At 42.6% G+C, this 16,416-nt stretch overlaps 1 protein-coding gene across 4 annotated transcripts in view; it reads right to left on the minus strand.

Moving 5' to 3' along the window:
- Positions 1–3,709: 3,709 nt before the first annotated feature.
- LOC115151833 (synaptic vesicle glycoprotein 2B-like) overlaps positions 3,710–16,416 on the minus strand; it is a 52,155-nt gene continuing 39,448 nt past the window's right edge. For 2 of the 4 annotated variants that reach the window (XM_029696096.1, XM_029696099.1), the window contains 8 exons: positions 16,288–16,377; positions 16,054–16,167; positions 15,856–15,944; positions 7,930–8,094; positions 7,522–7,655; positions 7,002–7,202; positions 6,511–6,670; positions 3,710–6,062 (listed from right to left, as the gene is read on the minus strand). In XM_029696096.1, coding sequence (XP_029551956.1) covers positions 5,879–6,062; positions 6,511–6,670; positions 7,002–7,202; positions 7,522–7,655; positions 7,930–8,094; positions 15,856–15,944; positions 16,054–16,167; positions 16,288–16,377 — 1,137 coding nt within the window. In that variant the 3' untranslated portion in view covers positions 3,710–5,878. The remainder of the gene's footprint in view (positions 6,063–6,510; positions 6,671–7,001; positions 7,203–7,521; positions 7,656–7,929; positions 8,095–15,855; positions 15,945–16,053; positions 16,168–16,287; positions 16,378–16,416) is intronic. The other 2 variants (XM_029696097.1, XM_029696098.1) reach the window with 1 other exon arrangement.

A 16,416-nucleotide genomic window follows, 5' to 3' on the forward strand; every position in this document is an offset into this window, starting at 1 on the left:
AATGGAAAGTCACACCCCACATGTAACTGGGACTAAAGAGATGATCAAACATAATTAAGGCCTTTCATAGTTTGCTGTGATTGAGAAACATGCTGCAGTATGCTGACACTATGAGATAGTATAACGGACTTATTGAATAGTATGCAACAGTCGTTATATTTTATTAATGTTATATTTATTTAATATGTGGATATTTTCACTTTGAAGGACCAGTTCTGAATCCCCTAATAACCCATATATATAAAGAAAATGTACAATATGAGGAATTTCAAAATAGATAGTGATTGTATATGATCAGTTAAAGAACCAATGAGTTGCCCACCTCATGCACTGGGACTGGGGAGGTTTGTGGGGGTTTTCCTCACACAATCATGTTTATACTGAAGCCTGGTCGTGTTAACTCATACACTATCCATCTTGACCCTTGGTGAACATGTCAATATCACTCAATTCCCTCTTATATCAAGTAAATGTGAAGTTTCAGTGTGTGGATGGAATATCTAGATACATAATGTCTAATACACACTGTAAGCAACCATTTTCAGTTATATGTGACCATATATCTCAATATAACTAACTACAATTTATGATGCACTTTTGAGAGATGAGATACCAAAGACTTGAAAATGCTTGTCACATTTCAAGTATCACAGTTTTACACAGTTGCTAAGTGCCCCAAGTAGTGGCTCTCTATAACAGAATGTCGTTATTGTGTACATTGTATAATGAAAACCCTGTTTGGTGTCTATCCCCTGCTGCCCTAGCCCTGTGTGACCCTAGACTTACACTGGTGGGGGTTAGAGGGGCCTTTGGGGGAGAGCATTGCCGTGGGAAGTAGGGGTGCAGAGGGTGCTGCAGCACACCCTGAAAAATATTTGAGCTCTTCTTGCCATAATATGGACTTGGTATTTTATCAAATAGGGCTATGTTCTGTATACCCCCCTACCTGCTCTACAACAAAGCTTTCTTAGTGTCCAACAAGTTCTCTACCCTTAACCTTGTTCTGAACACCTCCAAAACAAAGGTCATGTGGTTTGGTAAGAAGAATGCCCCTCTCCCCACAGGTTTGATAACTACCTCTGAGGGTTTAGAGCTTGAGGTAGTCACTTCATACAAGTACTTGGGAGTATGGCTAGACGGTACACTGTCCTTCTCTCAGAACATATCAAATCTGCAGGCTAAAGTTAAATCTCCTCTTTCACCCCAGCTGCTAAACTAACCCTGATTCAGATAAACATCCTACCCATGCTAGATTACGGAGACATAATTTATAGATCGGCAGGTAAGGGTGCTCTCGAGCGGCTAGATGTCCTTTACCATTCGGGCATCAGATTTTCCACCAATGCTCCTTACAGGACACATCACTGTACTCTATACTCCTCTGTAAACTAGTCATCTCTGTTTACCCGTCGCAAGATCCACTGGTTGATGCTTATTTACAAAACCCTCTTTGGCCTCACTCCCCCCTATCTGAGATACCTACTGCAGCCCTCATCCTCCACATACAACACCCGTTCTGCCAGTCATATTCTGTTAAAGGTCCCCAAAGCACACACATCCCTGGGTCGCTCCTCTTTTCAGTTCACTGCAGCTTGTGACTGGAACGAGCTTTAACAAACACTCAAACTGGACAGTTTTATCACAATCTCTTCATTCAAAGACTCAGTCATGGACACTCTTACTGACAGTTGTGGCTGCTTTGCGTGATGTATTGTTGTCTCTACCTTCTTGCCCTTTGTGCTGTTGTCTGTGCTCAATAATGCTTGTACCATGTTTTGTGTTGCTACCATGTTGTTGTCATGTTGTGTTGCTCCCATGCTGTGCTGTCATGTGTTGCTGCCTTGCTTTGTTGTTGTCTTAGGTCTCTCTCGTGATGTGTGTTTTGTTCTATATTTATATTTATTTATTTTTAATCCCAGCATCCGTCCCCGCAGGAGGCCTTTTGCCTTTTGGCAGGCCGTCATTGTAAATAAGAATTTGTTCTTAACTAACTTGCCTAGTTAAATAAAGGTTAAATAAAATAAAATAAAATACCTTGTCACAACACAACTGATTGTCTCAAACTTTTAACAAGGCACACCTGTTAATTGAAATTCATTCCAGGTGACTACCTCATGAAGCTGTTTGAGAGAATAGCAAGTGTACAAAGCTGTCATCAAGGCGAAGGGTGGCTACTTTAAAGAATCAAAAATATGACATATTTTTTTGTTGTTTAACACTTCTTTGGTTACTACATGATTCCATATGTGTTATTTCATAGATTTGATGTCTTCATTTATTATTCTACAATTTCGAAAATAGAAAAAATAAAGAAAAACCCTTAAATTAGCAGGTGTGTCCAAACTTTTGACAGGTACTGCATATATATATATATACATACATATATATAGAATACAAAAATACAAATATTCACAAAAGTAGTGAAAGTAGTGAAAGTACTGGACCTTTAATAGTCCTGTATTAGCAGACTGATATAGCCATCTGCAGCGTGGGCCCAAACTATTTCCCACAGCTATGTGGGAGAGGCCAGTGCCTGTGGGGTAGAGGCAGTGGCCATTAGCACCTCATAGTGAAAGCTAGAGCCCGAGCTAGCACCTGTCCTGTCCCCTCCCCATGCCCCCAAAACCTTCAGCCAGCTTTACATGGCCTGAGCCTTCCCAGGGGTGCACAATCAGCACTCACTACATCCAGAGTTGTCTGAAGCTGTGAGTCTAGTTTTCACCATTAAAGCCCTTTTTGGGGTTTTAGAGAAGAGTTGTGATGGATGTTCTCTAGATTCATATTTGTAGCACTTGACCTCTATTATATCAGTCAATCAAATGTATTTTATGAAACCGTTTTTACATCAGCAGTTATACAGATACCCAGCCTAAAACCCCAAAGAGCAAGCAATGCAAATACAGAAGCAAGTGGCTAGGAAAAACTCCCTAGAAAGGCAGGAACCTAGGAATAAACCTAGAGAGGAACCAAGATAGTACGTCCAGTGCAGCAGGTCAGAGTTCCATAGCCACAGGCAGAACAGCAGAACTGGATCACAAGATTTAAAAAAACAAATCTAAACCTTTATTTAACTAGGCAAGTCAGTTAAGAACAAATTCTTATTTACAATGATGGCCTAGGAACAGTGGGTAAACTACCTTGTTTAGGGGCAGAACAACAGATTTTTCCCTTGTCAGCTCTGGGATTCGATCCACCAACCTTTCGATTACTGGCCCAACGCTCTAACCACTAGGCTACCTGCTGCTATATAGACGTCCAAAGAAATATGATTTATTCATTCTTAGCATTCTGTCCCACTCTACCTATAAATATCTACAGCTCCCATTTTTACTATGCTTTTGGACCTGGTGTCCTGATGTTGTCCCGTAAGTTGTTTCACACCTCTGGTAGAGTAAACAGCACTGCCCACAACCCCCCCCCCCCCATGCTCTGTGTTGAGAAGTACCCCCCCCCCCACGCAAAATAGGTGAAATGATGGGACCCCTGAATGGGTTCTATGTCTGACTCAAAACAACTCAACCAAGCGTAAGAGAGCATGTTTCTCATTCAGAATGAAAGACTGGTGTGCAGTTCCTCATGTTCCTATTTTACATATTTCGTATCACTGGAGAAACCTGAATCAACCAGGTCTGTCTACCACTCTGTGGCCTATTACAGACTTAATGCCAAGAAGAACAAACCAACCATCGCTCACAGCACACTGATAGATTTATTTGATTTGTTTAGTCTTTTCACAGTCACAAAACCCCAAAACAAAAAATGTATGCAAAATATTTTTTTCCACGACAGACAATATTTTCAGATAAAAATATAAAAACAAATAACAAAGTATGGCTTTTGGTTTTACAAAGATGCAGACACAAACATGAATGCACCCAAGAAGTGTATTCATAAGCCAATCCCTTGATAACAGTGATGCTTCAGCTCAAAAAGATGCTTGAGAAAGAAACAAGGTTTTACTGAAAAACACCACTTACGGCTCGACAGAATCCTTGCATTCAGTTAAGGCTGATCACTTCCTGCAGCTCAATTGATAACAGGTATTACACAATGTATTGGCAATAATTGTGTATACCTCCATATAATGGTACAGATGTTCTATAGACTAAAGGAAACCAAACCTACACTTTGAAAAAGGATAATTCAACATCACCTTTATTCTTGTTTTGTAGCTTTCTCTATTTTGAAATATGTTATTGTTTGAATATAGTGTAGATACAATAAGGATAGTCAAATGCAAAATAGTGTTTCAACAGCAAAGCCTCAGTTTGTGTAACTGTTCGATTGTTAGTATGACAGAAATAATTGGCAAAAAGTCTTGTTTTGTATTGGAAAGAAATGCAATTGGCTCCACAATACTTGACAAGAAACAGCTAAGAAATGCTTAAACTAACTAAAGTGATTGTTAATTCAAGCCGGTACAGGCTACAATCCAGTCAGTTATTTACAGTGACACACACAGACAGTAATCATCATTTAGACTACTTGCTTTTTGAACAACACATGAAAAAGACACAGAAACATTACTAACACACACATGCAACTCAGTCAACAGTTAGCAGTAACAGCACTGTGTGCTTCAGTGAATCTCCTATCACCAATAAGAGCATTTCCCCCACATATTTTAAAACAATTTTTTTCTTCGTATTCCTATGTGGTACCACTTCAACAGAAAAACTAAAGATGTCGTTACAGAGACAACACAAATAAACCACAGCCCAAGTGAGAAACTGAGAACATTTACATCAAGCACACAAACACACTGTGGGACCAAACAGTTTGCTGAATGAAGTTGCAAGTTAGATTCAATTGGAAAATTGGAATGCAAAAATCTAAGAAGAAATTGATTTATTGTGGTTTGATTGCAGATGCATATTGAGCAGGATTACATTTTCAGAGCATGTCAGAAAATAAGATTAGAATGGAACGGCCAAATACGTTATCTCCTCAATTTGATGGAGAATACTGCAGTAAATTGCAGTTGTATGCTGTTCCCTAAGTGGCGACCTACTGAATGTACCCCTGGTTGATGGACTATAACCTCAAACACTCAACTAAAGGTAATGATTCAAAAATGCAGTATAGTCCTGTGTGGCTCAGTTGGTAGAGCATGGTGTTTGCAACGCCAGGGTTGTGGGTTTGATTCCCGTGGGGGACCAGTATGGGGAAAAAAATATATATATATGAAATGTATGCATTCACTACTGTAAGTTGCTCTGGATAAGAGTGTCTGCTAAATGACTAAAATGTATAGATGTGGTGAAGGATATTTGCTGTCCTCCCACTACATACTGTGGGTTGATTGAAACACAAGATGAGTATACATGGAGGGAATGCTACACTACAGTCAATATAGTTTACATTTTGGAGAGAAGGTAGAGTGTTTGAGTTGAGAACTATTCATTAAGGCAGGGCCAAGATGAAAACATATTACCTGAATTCAAAATGGTACTGGAGAAAGATTCCCTTGACCAGATATCTGTTTCTGGTTACGAGATTTACATATTTTCCAATTCTTATCTTGTGTCTCAGGTCGACAATATCGTACATTAACGTGGCAAACTATGATTTGTAGACCAATAGATAAGGAATTAGAGAAAAATTCCCATTTAGTCCCAATAATAATTTAGATTTTTGGAGTTGATTTTAAAGCATTTCACTCCAAACACATCATAACTAGTGAGACAGAACAGACAATGAAGAACACCGTTAGTTAGCATGTAATTAAAGGATCTCTATGTTGGTGGGATAAACTCTTGTCAGCTCCAGGTGGTTACAACCAATTTTGCATAATGCCTGTGTGTCTCTCAGATGAACTTCGCCTGTAAAGGTGGCTCTTTGCTCCTGTGACCTTTGACCTTTAGCCAGTATGACCTCCTCACTGGAGGATCTTCTCCTGGGTCTCGGGCAGCTTGAGGGCCACCAGACCTCCACACACCAGAGCAGTGCAGGAGAGGAGGATGGGGACGACTTTGGTGACCCCCACAAAGGAGGCAAAGATGGAGGTGCCCAGGATGGCCGCCAGCTTACAGAGAGCATTCAACACCCCAAACGCTGTGGCTCTGTGGGAGGAAGTTAGGGACATAGGTTAAATACACCACAGGGGACACAGTGGTGCAGCTGTCTAAGGCACTGCATCTCAGTGCAAGAGGCCTCACTACAGTCCCTGGTTCGAATCCAGGCTGTATCACATCTGACTGTGATTGGGAGTCCCATAGGGCGGCGCGCAATTGGCGCAGCGTCATCCGGGTTTGGCCGGGGTAGGCCATCATTGTAAATAAGAATTTGTTCTTAACTGTCTTGCCTAGTTAAATAAAGATTGAATTTAAATGTAGAATTTTACATCCATTTTATTCAGTAACTGATGATAATGGGTTGACATACTTTTAACAGTATAAAGCAAATCATACAATATCATATCAACAATCTATTTCCAATAGGCACAATATAATAAATTAGATGGGCCTAGCTAATACATTCATGTCTGATTTCCAGATTGCTGTACTGTACCTTTTGGAGGCTGGGTAAAGTTCCACTGTGATGACCTCAATGCCGTTCCACGCTGCCACGCTGACCCCACAGAACAGACACTGCCAGGCTATGATGGCCGCCTGACTGAAGCTCAGGAACAGGAAGAAGGTGCAACCAGCTGAGATCAGCATGGAGAGGCCTGCAAAGGGAGGAGCAGATTGGGCTCACAGTAGGAAATAGTGAGCTCAGTGGCACATCATGTGCAGAGGGAGATGGAGACGTGAGGTGTGCGGTAAGATTCAATCACACTTTGATGTTCCTTGATCATATTTCAAGGCTCACACCCATATGAAACTCAATGCTCATACTTTTCTCATCTGCCAGTTGAAGAGCAGAATGTCAGAACAATAGCTGAGCTGCTGCTATACACTTAATCTACACTTGTCCTACCTGTCCATTGTAAGAACCAACACAGTTAAAATCATAGAAACCTATTACCATTGTACTTTGTCCAATACAGACCAACTCACCTATGATTTTAACCCTGCCTATCTTCTCCATGAACAGAGCTGATATGATGTTGCCGGGTAGAACAGCCAGGGACCCCAGAAAGCTGACCAGGTAGATGAGCACATCGTTCTCCTCGTCGATGTCCAGGTGACAGCCCTTCTTATTATGGAGGAATGTGGTGTTCTCCAGCCTACAGTCTATGAACCTTTCCTCATACAGATCTGGAGGAAACGTGACAATGCCAACGATATAACATAAATAGTGTACGTGGAGAAACATTAATGGCTTTGCAATTCTCAGTCCACTGGTCAATATGTACTGTCTGTTTTCAGTGAAATATAGCAACGGTAATTGATGATTTTGAAATGCATTACATACTGCATTGTCATTATACTTCATTCATATTATGCAGGACTTGATTTTTGCAAAAGTTCAATCTCTGTTTAACCTTTTTTCATTTTGGAAACTTTCCAAAGGGTTAAACTTGTTAACAATGTGACGCATTGGTTGGCCTACTATAACACCCCCAGCGGCTCCCACCTGTGTTATAGAAGACGGTGGATCTGATGGTGCAGTTCTCAAACATTGTTTCAGTGGACTCGATGTCCTCAAAGTAACAATCTTCAAACAGTGAATCCTCAAACTTAACAGACTTCATCTGTATGTTGATAAATCTAAAGGGATGGAACACAAAAGCATGATTCCTGACGTTTTGATGACGTGGCACATTACATGCTAGAATGACAGACAGCACTATCCTTCTTCAATATTGTCTGTATCATTTTGAAATAAATAATACATGCCATACTTACATAGAATGATATGTTACATTGTGATATTATCGAGAGACATGACAATGATAAATGACTGTTGTAATACAGTATTACTAGGTGTTGCTGTGGTGTAGTACTTAGAAGGGCCAGAAGGTGGAGCATGGAGATTACATACTTGTCATTGATGTATTCTCCCTCTCTGTGGATCTGATTCTCCAGGGAGAAGTTGAAGTGGAAGTGTTCTACTCTCTCTCTGTGGAACACCTTGACTTTGGACTCATACTCCTCTTGCTGCAGGTATTTGATCATGTCAGGGAACCACACACCCAGTCCATAGTAACTGAAATACGATGGTATCAGCGTTATTGGACCACAGTAGAGAACATTAAAATATTTTTTATTTTTTATTTCACCTTTATTTAACCAGGTAGGCAAGTTGAGAACAAGTTCTCATTTACAATTGCGACCTGGCCAAGATAAAGCAAAGCAGTTAGACAACATATAAAAACACAGAGTTACACATGGAGTAAAACAACATACAATCAATGATGCAGTAGAAAAAAATAAGACTATATACAATGTGAGCAAATGATGTGAGATAAGGGAGGTAAAGGCAAAAAAATGCCATGGTGGCAAAGTAAATAAAGTATGGCAAGAAAAACACTGGAATGGTAGATTTGTAGTTTGAAGAAAGTTAAAAGTTAAAATATAAATAATATGGTGCAAAGGAGCAAAATAAATAAAATAAATAAATACAGTAGGGGAAGAGGTAGTAGTTTGGGCTAAATTAAAGATGGGCTATGTACAGGTGCAGAGATCTGTGAGCTGCTCTGACAGCTGGTGCTTAAAGCTAGTGAGGGAGATAAGTGTTTCCAGTTTTAGAGATTTTTGTAGTTCGTTCCAGTCATTGGCAGCTGAGAACTGGAAGGAGAGATGACCAAAGGAGGAGTTGGCTTTAGGGGTGACCAGAGAGATATACCTGCTGGAGCGCGTGCTGCAGGTGGGTGCTGCTATGGTGACCAGTGAGCGGAGATAAGGGGGGACTTTACCTAGCAGGGTCTTGTAGATGACCTGGAGCCAATGTGTTTGGCGACGATTATGAAGTGAAGGCCAGCCAACGAGAGCATACAGGTCGCAGTGGTGGGTTGTATATGGGGCTTTGGTGACAAAACGGATGGCACTGTGATAGACTGCATCCAGCTTGTTGAGTAGGGTATTGGAGGCTATTTTGTAAATGACATCGCCGAAGTCGAGGATTGGTAGGATGGTCAGTTTTACGAGGGTATGTTTGGCAGCATGAGTGAAGGATGCTTTGTTGCGAAATAGGAAGCCAATTCTAGATTTCACTTTGGATTGGAGATGATTGATGTGAGTCTGGAAGGAGAGTTTACAGTCTAACCAGACACCTAGGTATTTGTAGTTGTCCACAAATTCTAAGTTAGAACCGTCCAGAGAAGTTATGCTGGATGGGCGGGCAGGTGCAGGCAGCGATCGGTTGAAGAGCATGCATTTAGTTTTACTTGTGTTTAGGAGCAGTTGGAGACCACGGAAGGAGAGTTGAATGGCATTGAAGCTCGTCTGGAGGGTTGTTAACACAGTGTCCAAAGAAGGGCCAGAAGTATACAGAATGGTGTCGTCTGCGTAGAGGTGGATCAGAGATTCACCAGCAGCAAGAGCGACATCATTTATGTATACAGAGAAAAGAGTTGGCCCAAGAATTGAACCCTGTGGTACCCCCATAGAGACTGCCAGAGGTCCAGACAGTAGGCCCTCCGATTTGACACACTGAACTCTGTCAGAGAAGTAGTTGGTGAACCAGGCGACGCAATCGTTTGAGAAACCAAGGCTACTAAGTCTGCCGATGAGGATGTGGTGATTAACAGAGTCAAAAGCTTTGGCCAGGTCAATGAATACGGCAGCACAGTATTGTTTCCTATCGATGGCGGTTACGATGTCGTTTAGGACCTTGAGCGTGGCTGAGGTGCACCCATGACCAGCTCTGAAACCAGATTGCATAGCGGAGAGGGTGCGGTGGGATTCGAAATAGTCGGTAATCTGTTTGATGACTTGGCTTTCGAAGACCTTAGAAAGGCAGGGTAGGATGGATATAGGTCTGTAGCAATTTGGGTCAAGAGTGTCACCTCCTTTGAAGAGGGGGATGACAGCAGCTGCTTTCCAATCTATGGGAATCTCAGACGACACGAAAGAGAGGTTGAACAGGCTAGTAATAGGGGTTGCAATAATTTCGGCAGATAATTTTAGAAAGAAAGGGTCCAGATTGTCAAGCCCAGCTGATTTGTAGGGGTCCAGATTTTGCAGCTCTTTCAGAACATCAGCTGAATGGATTTGGGAGAAGGAGAAATGGAGGCCTGGATTCACCTCTACATCCCCAGCGGAGCAGAGAAGAATAAGTATGAGGGTACGGCTAAAAGCTATAAGAATTGGTCGTCTGTGACGTCCAGAATAGAGAGAGAAAGGAGCAGGTATCTGGGGGCGATAAAATAGCTTCAAGGTATAATGTACAGACAAAGGTATGGTGGGATGTGAGTACAGAGGAGGTAAACCTAGGCATTTAGTGATTATGAGAGAGATATTGTCTCTAGAAACATCATTGAAACCAGAAGATGTCATAGCATGTGTGGGTGGAGGAACTGAGAGGTTGGATAAGGTATAATGAGCAGGGCTAGAGGCTCTACAGTGAAATAAGCCAATAAACACTAACCAGAACAGCAATGGACAAGGGATATTGACATTAAGGAGAGGCATGCTTGGCCGAGTGATCAGAGGGTCCAGTGAGATTCAGACAGCTAGCCGGGCCATAGGTAGCAAGCTGGTGGAAGATGGGAGGGAGGTCTGTTTTTAGCCGCCTCGTGCGTTTCCGTCTGTGGGTTAGTGGGGTTCCGTGTGGAAGGGGGGACCTGTCCAAGTTGGCAAAATAGTTAGTTATAGTGGCCCAAGAAAAGTGTCCGACAGACCTATTCAGATCGCAGCCGAAAAGACAGCTAACGATTAGCTGGCCGCAGATGGGCGATCAGGTTACGTCGCGACGGAGGGGCCAGTTGGACAACTCCCTCGGGCAGATAACGTCGGTGATCCAGTCGTGAAGACCCAATGGGGCTCCGCATCGGCAGAAAAACAGGTTAGGATAGGTGAGTTGTAGCCCAGGAGACACTTCAGCTGACTAGCTCAGGAATAGCCCACGAGTGGCTGACGGAACTCTTCAGCTGGCTAGCTAGCTAGCTCCGTAATAGTGTGTGTTAATTCCGTGACCGACGTTGCCAATAGTCACTCAGGTAGCAGCTAGTTAGCTGCAAGATCCAGGTGTAAATGTCCAGATCCTGCGGTTGAAATCGAGGAAAGGAGAGAGAATAGGTCCGATATGCTCTGGTCTGAGTCGCGCTGTACAAAAACTGGCGATAGCTTTTCGAGCTAATGGATAGCTGAGGACAGCTAACCGTAGCTAGCTGAACTTCAACGTTAGCCAGTGAAAATGGCTAACCTCTGGCTAGCTTCTGTCGTGGAATTCAGATGAGGTAAATAATACTTTCTTTTTTTTTTTAATTGATGAGGCGGGTTGCAGGAGAGTGCTTTGAGGTTGAGTATTTAGAATAAAAAAAATGTAAAAAGATAAGTGAAGAAAAAAATATGTAAATATATATATATATACACGGGACACGACAGGACGTCTGAACTGCTACGCCATCTTGGAATTGAAAAATGCAGTATTTTGGCATCCCAAATGGTACCCTATTCCCAATATAGTGCACTGCTTTTGACCAGGACCCATAGGAGGAATATGGTGCCATTTGGGACACAGCCTGTATCTACAGATATTTACAATCAGCTGCACACAGTATACAATCTTTCCTGTTTAGCATCACATATATTGTACATATACAGTGCCTTCGGAAAGCATTCAGACCCCTTGAATATTTTCACGTTTTGTTACGTTACAGCCTTATTCAAAATGGACCTTAAAAAAATAACATTGTCAGCAATCTACACACAATACCCCATAATGACAAAGTGAAAACAGGTTAAAGAAATTAACACATTTATTAAAAATAAAAAACCGAAATTCCTTATTACATAAGTATTCAAACTCTTTGCTCAGAGCAAAAAGGTTGAAGGAATTGTCCATAGAGCTCCGAGAGAGGATTGTATCAAGTCACAGATCTGGGGAAGGGTACCAAAACAGCATTGAATGTCCCCAAGAACACAGTGGCCTCCATCATTCTTAAATGGAAGAAGTTTGGAACCCCCAAGACTCTTCCTAGAGCTGGCCGCCCAGCCAAACGGATGAGAAGGGCCTTGGTCAGGGAGGTAACCAAGAACCCAATGGTCACTCTGACAGAGCTCTAGAGTTCCTCTGTGGAGATGGGAGAACCTTCCAGGAGGACAAGCATCTTTGCAGCACTCCACCAATCAGGCCTTTATGATAGAGTGGCGAGATGGAACCTAGTCCTCAGTAAAAAGGCACATGACAGCCCGCTTGGAGTTTGCCAAAAGGCACCTAAAGACTCTCAGACCATGAGAAACAATATTCTCTGGTCTGATAAAACCAAGATTTAACTCTTTGGTCTGAATGACAACCGTCACGTCTGGAGTAAACCTGGCACTATCCCTATGGTGAAGCATGGTGGTGGCAGCATCATGCTGTGGGGATGTTTTTCAATGGCAGGGACTGGGAGACTAGTCAGGATCGAGGCAAAGATGAACATAGCAAAGGACAGAGAGATCCTTGATGAAAACCTGCTCAGGACCTCAGACTGGGGCGAAGGTTCACCTTTCCAACAGGACAACGACCCTAAGCACACAGCCAAGACAATGTAGGAGTGGCTTCGGGACAAGTCTCTGAATGTCCTTCAGTGGCCCAGCCAGAGCCCGGACATGAACCCAATCGAACAGCTCTAGAGAGACCTGAAAATAGCTGTGCAGCAACGCTCCCCATTCAACCTGACAGAGCTTGAGAGGATCTGCAGAGAAGAATGGAAGAAACTCCCCAAATACAGGTGTGCCGGAGGGGATGGCTGCCGTTTTACAGGCTCCTAACCAACTGTGCTATTTTGTTTAGTTTTTTCACATTGTTTGTAACTCATTTCGTACATAATGTTGCTGCTACCGTCTCTAATGACTGAAAGAGCTTCTGGACATCAGAACAGCGATTACTCACCTGGAACTGACAAAGATTTTTTCTTTAATGAGTGCGACGCGAAGGATATACTGCTCTGTCAAGACAAGGCCCAAACCCCAGTCATAAGTGTGAAGAAAGACAGAAAAAAGGGGGAGGAGGACAGGGTGCCTTGTAAGAATTAGACAAGGAGTAGGTTAACCACCACTACCCTCTGTATTATTGGCCAACATGCAATCATTTAAAACAAACTGGATGATGTACGATTAAGACTATCCTACCAACGGGACATTAAAAACTGTAATATCTTGTGTGTCCCAGAGACATGTCTAAATGACGACATGGATAATATCGAGCTGGCTGGCTTCTCCATGCATCGGCAGGACAGAGCAGATACATCTGGTAAGACGAGGGGCGTGTCTATTTGTCAATAACTGCTGGTGAGCGATGTCTAATATTAAAGAAGTCTCGAGGTATTGCTCGCCTGAGGTAGAATTCCTCATGATAAGCTGTAGACCACACTATCTACCAAGAGAGTTGTCATCTATATTATTCATAGCTGTCTATTAACCACCACAAACTGATGCTGGCACTAAGACCGCACTCAATGAGCTGTATAAGGACATAAGCGAACAAGAAAATGCTCACCCAGAAGCCGTGCTCCTAGTGGCCGGGGACTTAATGCAGGCAAACTTAAATCCATTTTACCTAATTTCTACCAGCACGTCACATGTGCACCCAGAGGGGGAAAAAAAACTCTGGACCATCTTTACCCCACACACGGAGACACATACAAAGCTCTCCCTCGCCCTCCATTTGGCAAATCTGACCATAATTCTATCCTCCTGATTCCTGCTTACAAGCAAAAACGAAAACAAGAAGTACCAGTGACTCGCTCAATACGGAAGAGGTCAGATGACGCAGATGCTTCGCTACAGGACTGTTTTTCTAACAAAGACTGGAATATGTTCTGAGATTCATCCAATGGCATTGAGGAGTATGCCACCTCAGTCAACACCTTCATCAATAAGTGCATCGAGTGACCGTATGTACATTTCCCAACCAGAAGCCATGGATTACAGGCAACATCCGCACCGAGCTAAAGGCTAGAGCTGCCGCTTTCAAGGAGCGGGACACTAATCTGGATGCTTATAAGAAATCCCGCTATGCAGTCAGATTAATCATCAAACAGGCAAAGCGTCAATACAGGACTAAGATTGAATCCTACTACACCGACTGACGCTCATCGGATGTGGCATGGCTTGATAATCCCCAATAATCCCCAGTTTACAATTGGCTCATTCATCCCCCTCCTCTCCCCTGTAACTATTCCCCAGGTCGTTGCTGTAAATGAGAACGTGTTCTCAGTCAACTTACCTGGTAAAATAACGGATAAATAAAATAAATAAATAAAAATCTGCCACGTGAGTGCTTAGTCCCGTCCTGTTCTCCCTGTTCAGCCATGACTGCATGGCCAAGCATGACTCCAACACCATCCTTAGGTTTGCTCACGACACAACAGTGGTAGGTCTGATCACTGACAATGATGAGACAGCCTATAGGGAGGATGTCAGAGACCTGGCAGTGTGGTGCCAGGACAACAACCTCTCCCTCAATGTGAGCAAGACAAAGGAGCTGATTGTGGACTATAGGAAAATGAGGGCCAAATAGGCCTCCATTAACATCGATGGGGCTGTAGTGGAGCAGGTCGAGAGTTTCAAGTTCCTTGGTGTCCACATCACCAACTAAAGATCATGGTCCAAACACAACAAGACAGTTGTGAAGAGGGTACGACAACAACTTTTGCCCCTCAGGAGACTGAAAAGATTTGGCATGGGTCCCCAGATCCTCAAAAAGTTATACAGCTGCACCATCGAGAGCATCCTGACCGGTTGCATCACCGTCTGGTATGGCATCTTCTCGGCATCTGACCATAAGCTGGTACAGAGGGTAGTGTGTACGGCTCACTAAATCACTGGGGCCAAGCTTCCTGACATCCAGGACCTATATACTAGGCGGTGTCAGTGGAAGGCCCAAAAAATGGTCAAAGACTCCAGTCACCTAAGTCATAGAGTGTTCTCTCTACTACCGCACGGCAAGCGATTCCGGAGCGCCAAGTATAGGACCAAAAGGCTCCTTAACAGCTTCTACCCCCAAGCCATCAGACGGCTGAACAATTAATCAAATGGCCACCTGGACTATTTACATTGACAGCTGCTACTCGCTGTTTATTACCTATGCATAGTCACTTTACAAATTACCTCGACTAACCTGTACCCCCGCACATTGACTTGGTACCGGTACCCCCTGTATATAGCCTCGTTATTGTTATGCCATTTTCTTGTGTTACTTTTTGATTTGATTCAATATTTTTACTTTAGTTTATTTAGTAAATCTTTTCTTATCTACATTTCTTGAACTGCATTGTTGGTTAAGAGCTTGTAAGTAAGCATTTCACGGTAAGAAATAGTTGAGAAATAGTCACGGTAAGAAATAATTGAAAAGTGAAAGACTAAAGCTACATACATGGGATGCTTTAGTGAATTTCAGAATGTCTGGAATAGGAAAGGCAGAAAATAAAACAACTCAATAAACATTCGCAGCCAGTCATCCAAAACATAGCCCTATGCAGTCGTTAAATTCCTATAGAAGGTGGCAAAGGCTGAGGATGTGTGTTCAACAGGCAGACAAGTTTCAAACCATTTAAATGCATGGTTTGTATTTGGCACATGTGACAGACTCAATGCTGTAATCGCTGCCAAAGGTGCTTCAACAAATTACTGAGTAAACGGTCTGAATACTTACGTAAATGTGATATATATTTTTTTTTAATTAGCAACATTTTCAGAAAAACTGTTTTAGCTTTGTCATTATGGGGTATTGTGTGTAGATTGATAAGGAATAAAAACAATGTAATACATTTTTGAATAAGGCTGTAATGTAACAAAATGTGGAAGGCACTGTATTTACCTGAAGGCCATGGTGAACCAGATGATGGCCATGAACAGTGTACTCAGTCTCAGCTCAGGTCCCAAGAGAGAAGCAACGTTCTTCAGCACCTGCAATGAAAACACAGCATAGTGACACATCACATATACTAATAGCCTGTTGGTGTTAATGTTGGTCTCATTAGTAATGTGTTTGATTTCAGAACATTTTTGGTCCTACCAGTTTGCACAGAGTGAGGGTCCGGACGGCCCAACGCTGTATAGCCGTCCCTGTGGCACTCTGGATCTCAATGAACTCATCCTCCTGGGTCTTAGGAGCCTTGATGTGTGTCACCTGAGGGGAATGAAATGATGTTCACTGTGTTTCATTATATTCTGTGAAGCTGAAAATGCCAAACACAGCCCTTCAAGCACGTGTTATTTTGTGGTAATCTGTGATGTTGTCTCTACACACCTGGAATACCTTCTCAGGCTGGCCCTTTGCCCTCCAGTTGGTGTCATGGACATTCTTCAGGATCATCCAGGCCTCGTCATGTTTGGCATTCTGAAAAAGACAGCCACGTACTGTATGTCACGTGTGCTC

The sequence above is a fragment of the Salmo trutta genome, chromosome 17 (genome assembly GCF_901001165.1).
Source record: "Salmo trutta chromosome 17, fSalTru1.1, whole genome shotgun sequence".
Classification (NCBI taxonomy): Eukaryota; Metazoa; Chordata; class Actinopteri; order Salmoniformes; family Salmonidae; genus Salmo; species Salmo trutta.